At 38.7% G+C, this 20,464-nt stretch overlaps 1 protein-coding gene across 2 annotated transcripts in view; it reads right to left on the bottom strand.

The window, feature by feature from the left end:
- The window catches only part of SUCLG2 (succinate-CoA ligase GDP-forming subunit beta), a 326,405-nt gene that overhangs the window by 36,166 nt on the left and 269,775 nt on the right, over positions 1-20,464 (bottom strand). The window contains exon 11 of one of the 2 annotated variants that reach the window (XM_027039195.2): positions 17,304-18,361. The exons of the other annotated variant lie outside the window; for it this stretch is intronic. Coding sequence (XP_026894996.1) covers positions 18,246-18,361 — 116 coding nt within the window. The 3' untranslated portion in view covers positions 17,304-18,245. Of the gene's footprint in view, positions 1-17,303; positions 18,362-20,464 lie in introns of those variants that run through there. 2 annotated transcript variants of the gene reach the window in all.

Raw genomic sequence — 20,464 nt, 5'->3', positions numbered from 1 at the left:
CATATTTTTGGTTTTGCTCTTGCTTTTCTGTGACTGTGAGGAGGACACGTCCCAGCAAGGGCGCTGAAGGATGAGACATATGGAACAGAGTCAAACTGCCCAGGTGTCCCAGCCAAAGTCAACCTAGATCACCCATCAGCCAGCTTGCTCCCAGACACGCGATGAGCCAAACCAACAAGAGTATAATCTAAATCACTGACTCGACTCAGGAGAAAAATATAGGCCTACTATTTTAAGCCACGGAGTTTTGAGATGATTTGTTATACAGCATTCTTGTGGCAACTGACTGGGTACAGTCAGCAACGCTTCTTCCTTCTCTCTGAACTTCAGCAATATTAGACATATCTATTGAAGAGAATGTGCATGCATATAGGATCCTTGCAAACACTGTTCCCTCTCTACCCGGAATTATCTCCTGTGTTTCTCTCCCTAGTCCTTTACCTTCATCAGTTTCTTAGTTGAGTATATTTATTCATCAGTTTTTGGCTCAAAAGCTTTTCCTTGCACCGCAGGGTAAGTAAAGTTTCTTTATAATATATTCATGTTACTTTATATTGGAGCACTTCTTACTGATATGTCTTCTGCTTATCATTACACACGAATTTTTGTGATATTGTGAAGTCTGTCATCTACACTAGACTGCAGAGTCCAGGAGGTTAGAGGACAGAACTCTTGGTGCTCCAGTGTGCCCTAATGCAGTGGACAATGCCAAATACTGTGACTTGCACTAGTTTTTATGGAATAAAGAAAGGAGTTGTAGAAGATGCACCTATCCTCACCTTCTGTGGGTGGTGACGGTTAACAACTAACATCTGTATCCTTCTCCAGAGGAATGGCCTTGAGTGACAGGAGTTGTTTCATTCAGAGATACCTTAGAGATTACCCAAACCAGCCCCAGGGGAAACCAATAACCAGTGACTGACCAACGCAGGTACTGAATAGTCTGGCCTGCTCCCTTCTGGGTGAGACAACCTCTGTGGTGCAATTTATGCTCTAGAGCTCCTATGAGACCATGCTAAGCTAGGCTTCCCTTGACATCACATCTTTGTCTAGTCCCTTCCTTTACACTATGCCATTCCTCTCAGTGCCCTTATCCTTCTCTGGAGAACCTGATCTCAATAAATCACTTGCAAAAGAATCTTTGTGTCAGGTTCTGTTTCCAATCAAACCCAACCAAAGACAGGAGTTCAAACTGAACATTTCTTGCCCATCCAAGAAGGAAAGCAAAGTTAGAACCCTGAAATATTATCCACTGGGATAAATCTTTGTATAGAGGCAAGTTAAGAGCTCACTTTTCTCAAAGGGTCCAGAAATTCACAGATGTCTAATTAATGTCAGGGTTCATTAGAGCCTCCATGGTCATTAACACTAACTCCTTCAAATATAAGATTTTCTGGGGCGCCTGGGTGGCTCAGTTGGTTAAGCATCCGACTTCAGCTCACATCATGATCTCACACTTTGTGGCTTCGAGTCCCACGTCGGGCTCTGTGCTGACAGCTCACAGCCTGGAGCCTGCTTCGTATTCTGTGTCTCCTCTCTCTGTCTCTTCCCTGCTCATACTCTGTCTCTCTCTCTCTCTCTCTCTCTCAAAAATGAATAAACATTAAAAAAATTCAAATATAAGATTTTATTGAGTAAATAAATGTATTAGCATATATAATGCTTTATTCCTTCTGGGAAATGTATATTCCCTTTACTGTATCACTATATAATAACACATTTCTCAACAGAACTATCCAGGTAGAGAGCATGCTGTATATTTAACAAACAGGAGTTTTGTCTCACTTCTATAGGTGGTTTGCTACTTTCAGAAGATAATTAAAGAGGTGATGGTGGCTACAAAAATGCTCATAATATAATGTTAAAAGAAAAATGACACAAAGCTACACATAGTAAAATCCTAAACAGTAAAACAAATCTATCTCCCTAGGCATTGAAAAATTAATGAAAGGAAGCATACCAAGGTGTAAAACATTAGCAGGAGAGTTATGAAAGATTTTAATTTTTTTACACTTTTTTTTTAATCTGAAATAATTTTAACACAAAGCATGACTGAAATTTATTTTAATGGTTTAAAAAAACCCAAATGGGGCACCTGGGTGGCTCAGTCGGTTGAGCGTCCGACTTCGGCTCAGGTCATGATCTCACAACTCATGAGTTCGAGCCCCGCATCAGGCTCTGGGCTGACAGCTCGGAGCCTGGAGTCTGCTTCGGATTCTGTGTCTCCCTCTCTCTCTCTGCCCCTAACCCACTCGCATTCTGCCTCTGTCTCTCTCAAAAATAAATAAACATTAAAAAAAAATTTAGTAAAAAAACCCAAATGATAACTCAGCAAAAAATCATAGAGAACAATGACACTTTTTCTTCCCCTAAATGAACTCAGTTCAAATGTCTAAGAAGGGGGTCTTCTACTTGTGAAGAAAATGGAGATGTGCCTTCCTCTTTTTCTCCCAATAAGAAATATAAATCTTGCACATTATGTATTAGACAAACATAAGATGAGCCTTACAGGTGACGAAAAGGAGATCTCCTAGAGATCTCAGGAAACAAAGAACAAAAAGGTTCTCAGGAAGCAAAGAACATAAAGGTTACTTTCCTGGAGGTTTTTTGCCCCCCATATTCTAAACTTGGAGCTGGTGAAGTTGGTAACCTGGGAATGCCAATGGGTACAGGCGAGAAAAGTCCCAACAGAAGCAGGTCTCCCTAGACAAAGGACAAGAAAAAGAGCAGCCTACCAAGACAGAGAACAGTCAAGAATGCCACTTCGTGACTTCAGCCAAACACCACACAAATAACCTGTAACCCACTCCTAGTCAAGGTAGCAAAGGCTGAGCACGGAGCCTACAATGAACTCCACCTTCACCAGGCTGTGAGGAAGTGTCTCACCCTCCTGTGTCCAGGCCCAAGTGACGTGCTATTTTAACTGCAGCTAACACACAAAGGCTCAGAGGTAAGCAGAGAAACGTTTAAGACATTCAAGTGTTCAATACTTTTGCATATATAGAATGTGGTGTTTTGTGTACTCATCAGGTGTAAGAGATGTTTAGATTAACAGGTCAGCATCACGTTTCCAGTCTAAGATGTGTGAGTGAACACTTGAAAAACACACAAGATTTTACACTCAAATCTTACTAAGTATACAAACAATATGAGCACATTTAAGATAATTTAAGAATGACTATTTTTAACTTTATTAGATTAAGGGAATTGCTTTAAGTAGTTCGCATGGCCTGTTGTAAAATTGGGAACACTCAAAAATGAAATAGAATATATTAAATTTGCACAGTTTGCATGTTTAAAAGAATCTAAGTTTAAAAACAGACTGAAGCACGAACCAAGGGCCCATTAAAAGGGGACTGGATAGATTAAATTGGATAGATTTAGAAATAGAACAAGAAGATCGATAACTTAAGTTAGTAGGCTTTAAAATTTATAACTCAGTTATTAACTTTCATACCAATTTAAATCTTTAAAAAATCTTTTCAGTACATAAAATCTGCCCCTAAGATGTAAAAACTCCTCACACTGACATAAACATTACAAGAACACATGGTATGATTATCATCTCTGGGAAATTCTTGTCAGGTTTCTCTAGGGTTTCATTTTCCATCATGGCTAAAAATCCTGTCAAGTTCCAGTGAGTGGTTCTAAGGACATCTGGATTATCCACTCCTTCAGTAGAGGGTCCGTCCTTATCTAATCTGTTTTCTCCCAGCAGCTGCCATCTTGCCAGTGAGGAACAGATGTTAGACAAACATTTGTTTGAATTAAACTTAATTAGCTACATTTTTCAAGCTCTACTTTAAAATGGCGTCTGCTGGGAGAGTGATCCTGAAGAGGTCTGGTGTTCATGGCACACTTTCAAGTACTAGGATTTTAGATACAGGATTAACATACTCAGAAGAACCTAAAACCCACCAGCCATATTTACGACATGAGCACCAGTGGTGATGACGTCGAGTAGTACTGGGTCCTGTCCAGGACTCTGTGGCAGTTTGGCAAGAAGGGCTGACAACCTAGAATGTGCTTTTTCGTAAACGGAGGAGGCAAAGCTATGCCATGTTCCCTTTATCCAGTTATGTTTCTGAGGTTCTGGCTGGTCCCTATACTACGCTTCTTCCTAAACAGCAAGTTTTATCCCCAACTAAATGCCTCAACATAGATCCATATACTGTTTTGACACTCATCGCTGGGACACTCTGTGGCACGATTTCAAATATTAGAATTTTAGATACCACACTTCAAACATGCAAGGGACTTCAAACAACATGAAACCATTAATACATCACAACTCATATTATAGCAAAAAATAATTTAAAATATTGCAAAAGTGGGGGGCATATCCATGAAATCTGGGCTTGTTGAGAATCAGTAATTATTCCAATCCCAGGCCTAAGACTAAAATTAGCATTTATTCTGAGAACTACAATGAAAAGTGAATGAAGAGATTTTTAAATGTTATTTAAATAGGCCATTTTAGAAACCAACACTTACTCAAGGTCTGTACTGACCCTATTTTCCTTTCTTTCAAAATTTAATATATATTCTCCCTGATGAGAATGTTATTTAAAAGAACAGTATAACTTACACAAGTTTGCACTCTTATAGATGATTTGCACTGCAAATTAATCCAAGATCCCTAACAAGAGACTGAAAAAATTAATTTATATCCTTTTGAGTTGAATACTTTCATCTACTAAGCAAACTCTTCTCCAGTTCCACATTATATAGTAATTTTCTATGGTAACTTCATGTTTATTATACCAGTAACCCACACTTACGATAGTAAATTCATAAATACAATGAAACCAGCATTTCTCAATCTCAGCATTACTGATTTCGGGCTGAATACTCTTTTTGCTGTGGAGGGCTGTATGTATGTGAGGAGGCTTTGCAGCATCCTCAGTGTTATTAGAAGTGACTGGCATTCTTCTAGTTGCAACAGACAAAAATGTCTTCAGATATTGCCAGATGTTCCGGGGAGATCAAAACTGCCCCCGGCTGAGAACCATTAAGTTAAATGAAAAGAAAACAAGGCACCTATTTTTCTAGCAAACTTAGTTTATACCTTTACGATCAATTTTCTATTTCTACATATACAAACACAAGGATAATGGATAAATTTTTAAAAATGATCATATATATTGTTTTGTTACTGCCCCTCTGCAGCATATATGTATGCTGTTTCACAAATAAGCCTTCTTCATCATTCTGAATGGCTACATAGCATTCCATTGCTTAGATAGAATACAGTTTATTTGTTCAATTCACTACTTTCCGATACTGAAGTTATTCCCAGTCTTTCCCTCTCACAGACAATAATATGATAAAAGTGCTCATTTTGTTGGTTAAGATATTCTTGGGTAACACTTTCTTTTCCTAAGAATTTTAAAGAATTTTGCGTTTCATTGTCTACTGATATTAAAAGAGGCTGGAGAGAAACAGAAGTCCAGAATGCTTTCTGTTTTGCTTTCTTGGTTGCATGTGCCCTCAGGAAACCTGAAGGATTCTTGTTTTTATCCTGAAGTTGAGAATTTTTGTCTTTTTTTAAAATTATTTCTATTTTTAAATTTACATCCAAGTTAGTTAGCATATAGTGCAATAATGACTTCAGGAGTAGAATCCAGTGACTCATCCCCTACATATAACACCCAGTGCTCATCCCAACAAGTGTCTTCCTCAATGCCCCTGGCCCATTTAGTCTATCCCCCCACCACCGACAACCCTTTCAGTGACTCTGTTTGTTTTCTATATTTAAGAGTCTCTTATGTTTCCCCCCTCCCTGTTTTTATATTATTTTTGCTTCTCTTCCCTTATGTTCATCTGTTTTGTATCTTAAATTACACATATGAGTGAAGTCATAGGATATTTGTCTTTCTCTGACTAATTTTGCTTAGCATAATACCCTCTAGTTCCACCCACATAGTTGCAAATAGCAAAACTTCATTCTTTTTGACTGCCCAGTAATACTCCATTGTGTGTGTGTGTGTGTGTGTGTGTGTGTGTGTGTGTGTGTGTGTGTATCTCACATCTTTATCCATTCATCTGTTGATGGACACTTGGGCTTTTTCCATACTTTGGCTGTTGATAGTGTGGCTATAAACATTGGGGTGCATGGGCCTCTTTGAAACAGCACACCTGTATTCTTTGGATAAATACCTAGTAGTGCAATTGCTGGTTCATAGGGTAGTTCTATTTCTAATTTTTTGAGGAATCTCCATACTGTTTTCTAGAGCGGCTGCACCAGTTTGCATTCCCACCAGCAGTACAAAAGGGTTCCTGTTTCTCTGCATCCTCACCAACATATGCTGTTGCCTGAGATGTTAGTCATTCCAACTGGTGTGACGTGGTATTTCATTGTGGTTTGTACTTCCCTGATGATGAGTGACATTGAGCATTTTTTCATGTATCTATTAGCCATCTGTCTTTTGAAAAGTGTCTCTTCATATCTTTTGCCCATTTCTTCACTGGCTTATTTGTTTTTTGGGTGTTGAGTTTGATAAGTTCTTACAGATTTTGGATACTAACCCTTTCTCTGATATGTCATTTGCAAATATCTTCTCCCATTCTGCTGATTGCCTTTTAGTTTTGTTGATTGTTTCCTTTGCTGTGCAGAAACTTTTTATCCTGATGAGGTCCCAACACTTCATTTTTGCTTTTGTTTCCCTTGCCTCTGGAGACGTGTTGAGTAAGAAGTTGTTGCGGCCAAGGTCACAGAGGTTTTTGCCTGCTTTCTCCTCTAGGATTTTGATGGCTTCCTGTCTCACATTTAGGTCTTTTATCCATTTTGAGTCTATTTTTGTGTATGGTGTAAGAAAGTGGTCCAGGTTCATTCTTCTGCCATGTTGCTGTCCAGTTTTCCCAGCACCACTTGCTGAAGAGACTGTCTTTATTCCATTGGATGTTCTTTCCTGCTTTGTCAGAGATTAGTTGGCCATACATTTGTGAGGTCCATTTCTACATTCTCTTTTCTGTTCCATTGATCTAAGTGTCTGTTTTTGTGCCAGTACCATACTGTCTTGATGATTACAGCTTTGTAATATAACTTGAAGTCCAGGATTGTGATGCCTCCAGCTTTGGTTTTCTTCTTCAGGATTGCTTTGGCTATTCGGGGTCTTTCCTGGTTCCACACAAATTTTAGGATTGTTTGTTCTAGCTCTGTGAACAATGTTGGTATTATTTTGATAGGGATTGTATTAAATACGTAGATTGCTTTGGGTAGTATCAATATTTTAACAATATTTGTTCTTCCAATCGATGAGTATGGAATATTTTTCCATTTTTTTGTGTCTTCTTCAATCTCTTTCATAAGCTTTCTATGGTTTTCAGTGTATAGATTTTTCACCTCTTTGGCTAGGTTTACTCTTAGGTATTTTATGGGTTTTGGTACAACTGTAAATGGGATGTATTCCTTGATTTCTCTTTCTGTTGCTTCATTATTGGTGTATAAAAATGCAACTGATTTCTGTGCATTGATTTTATATCCTAAGACTTTGCTGAATTCCTGGATCAGTTCTAGAAGTTTTTTGGTGGAAATCTTTTGGGTTTTCTACAAAGAGTATCATGTTGTCTGAGAAGAATGAAAGTTTGACTACCCCCTTGCCAATCTGGATGGCTTTTATTCCTTTGTGTTGCCTGATTTCTGAGACTAGGACTTCCAATACTATGTTGAAAACCAGCGGCGAGAGTGGACACCGCTGTTGTGTTCCTGACCTTAGGGGGAAAGCTCTCAGTTTTTCCCCATTGAGGATATTAGTGGTGGGTCTCTTGTATATGGCTTTTATGATCGTGAGGTATGATCCTTCTATCCCTACCTTATTGAGGGTTTTTAATCAAGAAAGTGTGCTGTATTTTGTCGAATGTTTTCTCTGCATCTATTGGGAGGATCATGTGGTTTTTGTCCTTTCTTTTATTAAAATGATGTATCATATTGATTGATTTGCAGATATTGAACCAGCTGTGCATCCCAGGTATAAATCCCACTTGATCATGGTGAATAATTCTTTTCATGTGTTGTTGAATCTGGTTGGCTTGTTATCTTGTTAATAATTTTTGCATCCATGTTCATAAGGGAATTTGGTCTGTAGTTCGTCTTTTTAGTGGGGTCTTTGGTTTTGGAATCAAGGTAATGCTGGCTTCATAGAATGAATTTGGAAGTTTTCCTTCCATTTCTGTTTTTTGGAACAGCTTCAAAAGAATAGGCGTTAACTCCTCTTAAAGACATGGTAAAATTCCCCTGGAAAACCATGGTTTTTGGGAGGTTTTTATTTCCTAATTCAATTCCTTTACTGGTTATGGTCTGTTCAAATTATCTATCTTCCTGTTTCAGTTTTGGTAGTTTTTATGTTTCTAGGAATCTGTCCATTTCTTCCAGATTTCCCAATTTATTGGCATATAATTGCTTATAATATTCTTTTATTATTGTTCATATTGTTGCTTGTGTTTCTGCAGGGTTGGTTGTGATCTCTCCTCTTTCATTCTTGATTTTATTTACTTGAGTCCTTTGTGTCCCACTTCTACACTGTCTACCACCAAGCCATCAGCCTGCCAACCGGCACCTCCCTCCCAAATTTTATCTCAGATGGGGTTGTGTTGCCAATCCCCTCACTTGAGGGCTCTGCAGCTTGAACTCACTCCGACCCTCTGGGGGAAGGTCTCGCCAAGCAATGGCCAAGTGCCAGCCTGCCGCTGGTAATTTTACACGACCAGGTCTCTGGAGAGGCCCAGAGACCGCAGTCAGGTGCCAGCCCACCCCAGAAAAATTTCGTGCTATCGTGTAGCAGCAGTGGTTCAGGGATTATAGTAAATCACAACACCCATCTGGCAGCAGGCTTTTCCATAAACCTACCTTCTTTGTTCTAACACCAGCAAACATGGCTGTAATCTGGGGTCCGCGGTGACCTTTGGCCTCTACAAAATGTCCTCCTGGCAGGGGAAACTCCTCTCCCCATGTGGCCCAAGGACCCCTTGGACCTCTCTGTCTGCTCCTAGGGATTCGTTCTTTCCACCACAGCACTGCCAGCTATCGAACTGTGGAGTTTCTTACTCTGTGCCCCTGCTTATAGAGTCCTAATGGCAACAAAACCTTCTCCTTTCTCCCCTTCTAGTTCAGTTTCTGTGGGTGTTTCCACTCTTTCTCTCCAGATGCTTTTGGTGGGAAGTGCTTTCTCGTACTCTCCCCCATCTCCATCCTCTCTCTCCACAAACAAAAAGCTCCCCACTCTTCACAGCTTCTCTCTCCCCCAGTTCACATCTCCAAGCTTTGTACCTGCTGAGTTCTGTGGCTGAAGTTATACAGATTGTTGTTAGTCCTCAGATCAAATTTTCTAGGTGTGCAAAATGGTTTGGTGCTCATCTAGCTGCATTTCAGGAACGAAAGAAGCAGAGAATTTCTAGGCTGTGCCACCATATTGGCCCCTCTGCCACCGAGAATTTCTATCTTTAAATATTTAGGCACAATTCCACATTCTTTTCAATAAAAATTTCCATTACATCTTTAAATAACTCATTTTCATTCGGGTGATGGTTTCTCTACCTCAAAGGCACATGTTATCCTTATGTTGGATTATCCCTATGATTTCCTCCTCATTGCTTTTATTTCTTCATTCTGCCTCCCCTCCCCCCCACATTCATTGTGAATCACACTTCATTTTATTCCGCTCTCTCCGTTTGCTTGTTTGTTTTCAAATTGGAAATTCCTTTAATTTTTTTTTCATTTTAATTACACCAATAACCCACACTTACTATCATAAATTACCAAATGCAGTTAAATCAGGTTTCTCAACCTTGACACTACTGACATTTGGGGCTGGGAAATTCTTCACTGCAGGGATAAGGATCTCCTGTGCATTACAAGATATTTAAAATTTACGGACCCATGTGACTTATTAGTTTTTGAATATTGTTCTGGTCCTCATTTGGTTTCCTCAGCTTTCTTTTATTCCTCTGTTTGGAAGTTAGTCTGAGCAGGTTTTTGTTTATTAACTGAATTAATATTCTTAAGTTCTTCTATACCATGAAGGTCTTCCAGGGAATTTTTTTTCCTACTTTTTGAATAGTTGCTTTTCCAAAAAAGATCATTTGTATGCTATGTGTGGTGCTCCTCTCTCTCTCCTTTAATACGTGGTAAAGACACCATGCTCTTTCATTTTTTCTTGTTCATGATTGACACCAATCATTCCATGTTTCTACGCTTTGTTCTGAAGTTGCACGTGCAAATTCTCTTCGGTTCTCTGCCCACCTAATCAGAGAGCAGTTTTCCACCACTCTGGGGGCTGGGAAGTGACATTCCAACTCGTTTGCTAAGTCTGTGTGCCAGCAGTGGGAATGCTGGTGGGGAGGTGCACAGAAACTCAGTCTATCTGCCGTCTCAGTTAGAAGAACTAAACTACGCCCTCTCCTCTGTGGCTGTGTTACACATCCCAGAACAGGGCTCCCTGGAGCTAGTTGGGAGTGTATGCTGTCCCCATTCACAATGGTGGTGAGGAGAGAAACCCTCTGGCCTGAGATCATTTCTGCTTTTGGAATGGAGCTTCCCACTTTTGCTTCAGTCAGACAGCTCAGCCCAGATGTTGTCTCTTTCTGTGTCACTGGGAGCCATTCAACAGCCATTTCCAAATCCTGAAGACGTGCAACTATGAACATTTTTAGTCTGTTAATCTGCACCAAAAAACTGCCCTCCAGCAAGGTTTTCCTGATTACACAGCAATTGCCAAACTAAAGAGAAATATCCATTTCCTTATATTTTTGCCAATCTTGCTTACTAATATGCTTATTGTTAACACAACTGGGTTTTTGTAAAAGTTAAAAATAAACTATGGAAAAATATAGTTTAATGCATTTCAATGCATTCAAACATTTTAAAAATATTTTTAAAACCCACACGCAATATTCTGAGAGCTTACAAAGATCAATGTGTTTACACAAAGCGTGTAACATTCTAATCATACACACACACACACACACACACACACACACACACACACACACATATAATTTGACAGAGAGAGAGAGAGAACAGGGGAGAGGGGCAGAAGGATAAAGAGAGAGAGGATCGTAAACAGGCTCCATGATCAGCACAGAGCTCAATGCAGGGCTTGATCCCATGACCCTCGGATCATGACCTGAGCCAAAATCAAGAGTTGGACACATAGTCAACTGAACTACCGAGATGCCCGTAAACTGTGTAATATTCTAAACAACAGAAAAAGAGTTATTATTTAATAAATGTGTAAAAAGTCCCACAAAGGGCATCTTTAGGGATCATTTAAAAAAGAAAAATAAACCTCAGCATTCCATGACATAGTGTTTAAGGTGGGTAACAATGACTTTATTGTTTATACACAGAGGTTCAGATATTTTTCAAAAAGTAACCGATTTCTCATTGAAATCTAGAAAGCAAGGTGACTACTGTTCTTTCCATGAACACATACAAAAATGAGCACCAACTGGTAGGGTCACCTGACTATATTCATGAGATAATATAAACCAAGAGCTGGAAATAAAACCCAACCAATAATTTTATAACACGTGAAATTCTAATTCAAGGTCTTCCACCTATCCATTTATCTAAAATGTTTTGAGACAGGTCATATGCTATAAAACTCACCCTTTAAAAGTATACAGTTCGGTGGGTTTTAGTATATTCAAAGAGGTTTGCACCATCACCACCATTTAAATTCACCCTAAAAGCGAACCCTATACCACTTACCAGTCACTCCTCATTCTCCTCTCCCCTCCAGTCCTGGAAACTACCAATCTACATGCTGTGTCTATAGATTTATTTACTCGAGATTTCCTATAAATAAAATCATACAATATGTGGCCTTTGTGACAGGATTCTTTCATTTAGTAATACTTTCAGGTTCATCCATACCATACCATTTCTGTACTTCATCCCTTTTAATGGATGAATATTCCCGCACATAAATACACCCCATTTTATTTATCCGTTCATCAGTTGGTAGATATCTGGATTGCTTCTACTCTCTGAAAAAGTTTTCTGCAAATTTTTAAAAATTTTAATGAAGTGCAGTTTAGTCTTTGTTTGTAGTGTATGCTTTTAATAATACAAGGTCTTTTAAAAATGGCAAATAATTATAAGGATTTAGAGCACACAAATATTCAATATCAAAGGAGAATTTGAAACAAACTCCAAATAAAAATCTCCAAATCAGTGTGTCTGCGTGGCTCAGTTGGTTGAGCATCTGACTCTTGACTTTGGCTCAGGTCATGATCTCATGGTCATGAGTTCAAGCCCTGAGTCAGGCTTTGTGCTGACAGTGCAAGTCTGCCTGGGATTCTCTCTCTCTCTCTCTCTCTCTCTCTCTCTCTCTCTGCCCCTCTCCGAGCATGAGCATGGTGCTCTCTCTCTCAAAATAAATAAATAAACTTAAAAAAAATCTTCAAATCTTCCAGTTTGTCTCACCAGGCTTTGTCTGACCTCAGAGCAGATATCTCTGTGATTGCTACATTAATGACTTTCATTTCTTTCTCTGCTAGCTAGAAAATAAAGTTAGATAAACAAGCTCCCAGTTAAAAATCATGTCTCTATATACTGCCTCTTTACACACAAAGGAAGAACAAGGGGAAAAAAAAGCATATTTTTCCAAAGTTGGCATATGAAATCTAATCAACTTTGGATTTGTTAAGTTCGGCATAAGGTGCCTAAGAATCTCAACTGGCCTCTTTCAAATGTCAAAATCTGAGACAACATTTTTGGACCTAACATACTCCGGAAGAAAGGTGATGTTGCTAGCTACATTTTCTCCTACTGCTGTGATAATCCTGTCTCCAGCCTTCACCTCCCCGCCTTTTGTCTTATAGGGTGATCATGGTTTTGTATATTGGGAAAGGCAATGGATTTATGAGAAGGCACTTGGAATTAGGACTCTGGAAAAGGGCCCTTGCCTTATGCACTGTGCAAATCCAGGAAGGTGCCATTCCCACTGTAGTCCATACTATTTGTCCAATTGCATAAGATTATCTTTGGGCTTTTAACTTGTGTTTCCCAAGGTATGGGGTACACTTAAAAGGAAACAGATTCAAGAACCCAGGTTCCTAAATGTCTTAGCCTCAAACATTCTTTCAAATTTTCTATGACTACAAGCAGCACAACTATACGGAGTTGGGGTTTAAAACCAAGAGCAGTGGCTTTGGATTCAAAAGATCAGAATTTCAATCCTGACCAGCCAAATGCCAGTTGTGTGTTCTTGGTCATGTTCTTACCTTCCCTGAGATACAAGGTTCTCATCCATAAAATAAGAATGATAGACTCACAGAATTGCTAAGGGGATTAATGAAGGCAATACAGGTAAAGTTCCTAGCAGACAGTAAGCAGTAAATCAATGTGAAGTCTTCTGACGTCAAAGTGATGCATCCCAAAACCCATCAGATTTAGACTACAGACCTATGCTGTCCAATATGGTAGCCACCAGCAACAAGTGGCCATGAATTAACTGAAATTAAGCAGACTTTAAAATTCAGTTCACAGTGGTCAAAAGGCACCTGTGGCTAGCAGCTACATATCGGATAGAGTCAATACTTATCACTGCCCTCAGTGAAGAAAGTTCTTTTGGGCAGGGATGCCACAGAAGTGATAGGATTATCAGAAATCCAGAAGTCTAAATTTTTGCCACTAACTATGTAACATGACCAGAACAACTTTTATCTCATTATGTTACTATCTCCTCAATGGTAAAAAGGAATAATGCCTCTGCAGCAACGTTGTGGGCAGCAGGTGCACTGACTTTTTTCTTACTTTCTTATCATCTTTCCAGGACCCCAAGATTAAATTATGTGCAACAATGTCTAACAAGGACCACTTTGAAGATGACTCAATAGCTACAGCTCTTTGTGAGCTCAATACTCATAGCCATGATTTGATATTATTCCAACACACCCGTATGTAGTCAAGAACAGCATATGTTCAATAGCACACCAAGCTACCTGCAGGCAATTTTTGTGGTGATGAAAAGACACAAATTAGCATAACTGAGTAAGTTTTCAATGGCAAATGGCCTTTCGTAGACTACTAACTTCTCCCCAGATTTAAAATGGAAAGATCAGAGATCCTATTTCCTACTTACTCATTGGTTTCACTTTAATGTCTAAGTCTGCCTTTCCCCAGTTTGGAAACCATAATCTGTTGCTGTCAGTTTTGGAGAAATATTATATTTTTTAATTTATCTAGCTAAATAGACTTTATCTGTTTATTTTTTCCATAAAAGAGCAAATAATAAATATTTTATGGTCATAAAATCTGTCACAACTAGCTAACCTCTGTTGCTGCAGCATGACATGAACCACTGACGACAGAAGCATAAAAAGGCAGAGCTGTGTGCCAATAAAACTCTAGTTACTCAAATAGCTGCTTAGATCTTAATTTGCCAACTCCAGATCTAGAAGGATATTTAAGAACATCTACTTGAAGAACATATCCATAGAAGACTATCTTCTCACATACCCTTCCTTGTTCTTCCCAACGTTTTTTTTTTTTTTAACCACTATTATCTGTTTTCCATTTATTTTAATTTTTCGAACATAGGTTGCATCCTGCAAATGATCATGGGCTTTTAAATGTTTAATTTAGAAATGTCAAAACACAAATTTTTCTTCCCACTTTTATTAAGATCTTGAATAAAAAAATATATAATTCTTTAGGATGACTTCTTTCCCTTTCAGACCACAAACTGAGGGGGATTAGTTCATAAAAGAACTAATTAAAAATGACTCACAGATCCAAGCAGGCCATTTAAAGTTTCCTGGCAATGTTACTAATTTACAAATTGAATTACAACTTAAATTCAAAAGCAAAATTGAGCTCATTGCCACAATGTCATTATTTCTTAGACATTACTGTTCAAGACAAATCAACAAAGGTCAAATATTTAGATGACTCAAGTAACATCTATAAACAAAAACTTAGTAACTTGTATGCACAGGTGAAAATGTAATTCAAAGAAATGGTAAGAAATTACTAGAACAGAATCATGAAATTCTAGAGTTGGAAGCATCCTTACGGAATAATTCGTGCAGCCTCATGGCTTTATGGTTGATGAGCATGGTTGTCTTCTGTTATTTTTCCTTCCCTGAATACACTCTTCTTATTGGAGCTCTAGTTTTCCTTATGGAGCTACTCCTCCCTCCCAGCTCTGGCAGTTTGGGTCAGGCTGGTATCATCCTTAGGCCAACAAGGTAGGTATTTAATCCAGATTCGTCAGAGGATTCATCATACAGGATTCATCAGAGTCCTGTAAACTCCTGGCCAGAAGACTGGCCCATGGATTGTATCGTGGCCAAAACAGTTGGTCATCTCAATTCTGGAATGTCTCTTACAATTACCAAGAGAGAGTAGCTCCCCTCCTTCCTTCCTCTTCCCTCCCTCAAGCTTTCTCTCTCTCTCTGTCTCCTCTCTCTCTCTGTCTCCCCCTACTTCCTTTCATTCTTTCTCATCTCCTCTTTCTCTCTTTCTCTTTCAGGGATGCTAAACCTGAGGACATGTTCTAGGCATGAATAGCAGCCATTCTGCCAGCTTGTGGAAATGGCCTGCCTGGAACGAAAGCAACATGGACACAAGCTGGTCTGAGATGCAGAGTCCAAGTTCTGAGGGTTTGAATCTCTGGATCCAGGCTTAAGTGAAACTGGAACCCCTGTCTTTTATAATCAAAAGAGCAAAACAGTTCTCCCCCATTTTTCTTAAGTTTGAGTTGGGTTTTTGTCATTACAAGAGACTGGACAAATACCACTGGTTAATCAACTCAAAGAAAGTGAATGTTGCTAAGTGGGAGGGGTCAGGACTTTAATCACCTCTAAATCTGATGTTTGTTCCAGGAGAAGGATGAATAGAGTAACAAAATCTTTAAAATCTCACGTGCAAAGCATTTCAGGTAAAAAGTGTATACTGCTCTGTAAACTTCTTGCATAGTACTATGATTGGACTGTCACCTCCTTTAATGGATATTCTTGCTTAGAATAGCTTAAAACATACTGCTCTGGGAGGGGTGTGTGTGGGGGGGTGGCTCAGTCAGTTGAGCATCTGACTCTTGATTGCAGCTCAGGTCATGATCTCAGGGTCGTGAGATAGAGCCCTGCATTGGGCTTCGTGCTGACTGTGGAGCCTGATTAAGATTCTCTCTTCCTCTCCCCCTCTCCCCTGCTCACACACACTCTCTCTCTCCCTAAAAAAAAAAAAAATTACTGATCTGATTTAAAGGAAATTACTGTTCATACTTATATATAGATCAGGAAACAGACTTCAAAGGAATGCTGGAAGGTCAGAAATACAGGGAATGCTGGTGTAGGTAACATATGGAAGATTTTAGATACACTACCAACACCAACTGTCCCTAATTCTACCCTGTGTCATCAGTCACAATAGCTGGGTCAACACACACATACCAGTGATTCATTCCAGAAATATTTATGGAAACTATGCTGAGGTCTGCCCCAAGACATTATGTGAACGACATAAACTCAAACTTCGAACTTCCAAGAGGGAAAAAAGAACGTAATTCTGACAAAAAAAAAAAAAATGGAAAAAAACACTTATTTGAAAATAAAGGACTATTTGCTTACTATTAACCCTGTTAGAAACTGACCACATGAATGACTTCATTCCTTTATCTCCTCCTCCAAATTGGCTTCATTTGAAACAACAGTAAATATAGCTATGTGAACATAAGCTTTTACAAAGGGCAAAAAATTTAAATATGCTGATTTTTGTCTAGTTGACAATGTATATGTTATTTCTTTTACCTGCTAACTAGTTATTAAGCGATCAAAAGCCAAACCACATTTAAAAAGACACTGGTAATATTTTTCATTCATTGCATAACAATTTAAAAAGACTGTAAGACTGATCCATTCAATGTTTTTTTTTCTCCGTGGCAAATATGGAGCTATAAAAAAAATGACATTTTAACTGCTGTCCATATGTGAGATTTATGAGAACAATGTAAACTGACCAAACAAACAGAAGTCTGGTCTGCTAAACATTCATACATGAAGAGAAAGACCTTCAATGCTGGCAACTGAACCTCATTAAATAGGATGACTTTACACCTATATTTCCTTCAGTGCTATGCAGACTGAAGTCATATTTTAACCTGTTAGACACTGTAACACTTACCTGGGCTTATAATTTTTATTCTTTCATTGCATATTCTGCTAACAGAAATGGTTGTTGATAAAGGTGAGTGAAACTGAAATAATCCTGGAACACTCCCAAATTTTCTAATTTTGGATTCTTATCTAAGACATAAAATTGAGGGATGAAATTGACTAACACAAGAAACACACAGCTCTTACAGCTTACAAAACATAGGATTTTATTTAAATTTGTGTACAGATAAGAATTTACTAAAATTTCAACAAAGACCTAATTCAAATTCTTTCCCACCACAAAAACAGGCATTATGAAAAAAAAGCCAGATTCTCTCAATTACATTTTCCCAGCTGGCAGATTCTGGAGGGAAAAAGGAGGGGAGGAAAGATACCAACGCAACATAATTTGATCTTGAGTGCTGTCTCTTCTTGAAATGACTTAATTATGGAGATTTCCATAAGAATCAGCATTCTTCGGTTTTGACGTTGAAATAGAAGCTTCTATTCCAAAAATCACAAATAAGGCTTCTGGCGTTATTTTTAGTGTGAGGTACACAGTATATTCACTATTAAGGCAAATGGTAGAATACATGTGTGAGATATTAATGTAGATCTTCCACTGTAAAACAACGTGTTTTGGAACATTCATGGACTTTCTAAGTGCGTTGGAATTAGAAACTTGTAAAAGCTGTTGCAGTGTATAACAGTTTTGAATGTCTTCGCTGTGCCTTTTTGAAAGTTAAGCTGTTAAACGTAATCTTGTTTGACTTTTTAGAGCATGTGAATTTTTTATTATTAAAAATCGTAGAATTGGTCTGATCTCAAATTCTATATATACACACACTGCTTGGCCAAACAGACTGCTCCCCTAAAGTCGGCAACAAGCAATGCTTACTGAGCAGGTTCACAGTGACCGAAAAATATGAGAACAGAACATGGAAGACTGTAAGCGACATCAGATTATTGAGGTGGGCTAGCTATCTTATTCAAGAAAATCCAGATTTAAGATTTTTCACAGAGTGATTATGGCTCATCCCCTCACCTATTTTCCCCCCAATCGGATGACCATTTCCTTCATAGTGATGAATCATTCCTTTTTATGAGACAATGACCTTCTTCCTCCAAGGGTCAGGACGAAGCTGTCACTTCTTAGCCACGCTGGCCACAGACTTCTTCGCGGCATCCTCCAGGTCCACAGCTGAAGTAATGGGGAGTCCACTGTTACTGAGGATGTTTTGGGCCTCGTGGACATTGGTTCCTAGAAGGTGGGCAGGGGGGTATGGACAGTCACTGAAATGAAACTGGAGGTGGGGCCCTGGAAAGTTTCGTACAACCTGAAATTGTGCGAGACCCAGGTCTCACCAATTACAGCTCAGGTTCAGTTTTATGATTCAGATTTGGCTATTTAGACGTATCCACCAGAAAAATTTACTTTTTTCCTTTTTTTCACCTCAAATGTCTGCCATTATAAGACATATATATATATATATATATATGTATATGTATATGTATGTATATATATGTACATATGTGTATACACATATACACATATACATACACATATACATATGTGTATATATACATATATGTGTATATATACATGTACATGTGTATATATACATATACACATATATGTATATACAAAATATAAATAAAAATACATATAAATATATGTACTTATACACACACTTATACAATATAAATTATATAAACTTACTTAAATACAAATAAAATATATAAATATAAATAAATAACATACATAAAATATTACATAAAAATATACTACCTATATTTTTTTCTGGCATTTAAAAAATGCAGATAATGACATTCTTATAAGACTGTGAACGAAGAAAGATCAACAACTACTTGGTCCACTGATTCGAAAAAAGAAAATCTTCTGAAACCGATGTGCCCCTTGCGTGAACAACCTGAATACGGAATCTAAAGAAAAAGCTATGTGTCCAGTATGAGCGAGAGAACGGTGAATCGATGGGTTGGTAGCCACAGAATACTGAAAGTAACAAGTGAAGAAGCACAGGACTGATCTGAGCTAGCTTTTCACCAGGAAATGAAGTAAATATATGTTCTAATCGACATCACTGACAGGGAAGATGACGTGGCAAGATCTCTAACAAGTGGTGGTCTGGCTAATAAGCAAGACGAAAGACTGGAATTGCCTGAGACTAATGGACATTTTTTTTTTTTTTTACTGATAAAAGCAGACATTTCAGCTGATAATCCACAGTCGAGTGGATTTAACGTGGTTTTGGCCCATACTAGAAGGCAACTGTCTTAAAGATCTCATGAAACTAAAGTTTTGAGGGTCTGCCCACCTATGGCCATGAATCCACCGCTTTGGAAACAACGATAGTTATTCAACACGTGTTCTCGCTTCCTCCCTGCTCCGTATGACAAAAAGGGCAGAGGGCCCCAAAAAGAGTACTGCATGCAGCCTGTGATGGTGTATCTTTGTCTCCCATTCTCGGCAGATTTGTAGCACTTGTGGGCCAAGCTACCCCACCCAGAGGTGTGCTTCTGCGACTTGACTATTTAGCAAGCAAACTGCTCTTCTGTTCTTGCAGAGTGAACAAGCCCCTAGGAGAAATGTGGTAACATTTAAGAGTCTAATGAAATACCTCATCTTACATCATTTCCTGTGCTTTTATCTAGTTAGCAAGGCAGAGCCTATTTATATACAAAGACCTTGATATATAGGCCTTGGAGGACCTAAAAGTACAAATAAAAAGGAAGCACTTGGTCAGCATGTTTCATACAAACAGGCAAATGCCGAGTTCAAGGGGAACATTTGCGCTAACAAGGTGATGTAGTGTGGATTCCCTGGGAGCCGGGGGCCACCACAGCTGTGGCGAAGTGAACACTTGGCATTGCATCTTTAGTTCAAGGCTAACTCACTGCTCTTTTCCACAGGAAATCTGCTAAATATCCTCTTTGGGAAACAAAATTCAAAAGGTAAGGAAGCTGTTACCTGGGTGGCTCAGTTGGTTAAGCCTTGGTCCAACTCTTCACTTTGGCTTAAGTCATGATCTCACAGTTTGTGAGATTGAGCCCAGAGAAGGGCTCCTTGCTGACGGTGAGGAGAGATTCTCTCTCTCTCTCCCTCTCTCTCTCTCTGCCCCTTCTTGGGCTCTCTCTCTCAAAATAAACAAACAAACAAACAAAAATCCCTAGCTTCTCACCCCAGCTCTGTTGTAGATTAGGTGCACAGTTTTGGGTAAATTATGTAACACCTTTGAGCCTCAACTTCTTAATCCCCAGACATAACATTATGATCGTCTTCCTCATAACTAATACACACGCCAGACATAATGCTAAGTGACTTCCACGGAGTATATGAAATCTT

Source organism: Acinonyx jubatus, chromosome A2, assembly GCF_027475565.1.
Source record: "Acinonyx jubatus isolate Ajub_Pintada_27869175 chromosome A2, VMU_Ajub_asm_v1.0, whole genome shotgun sequence".
Lineage (NCBI taxonomy): Eukaryota > Metazoa > Chordata > Mammalia > Carnivora > Felidae > Acinonyx > Acinonyx jubatus.
This window is presented reverse-complemented; position numbering and strand designations above follow the sequence as displayed.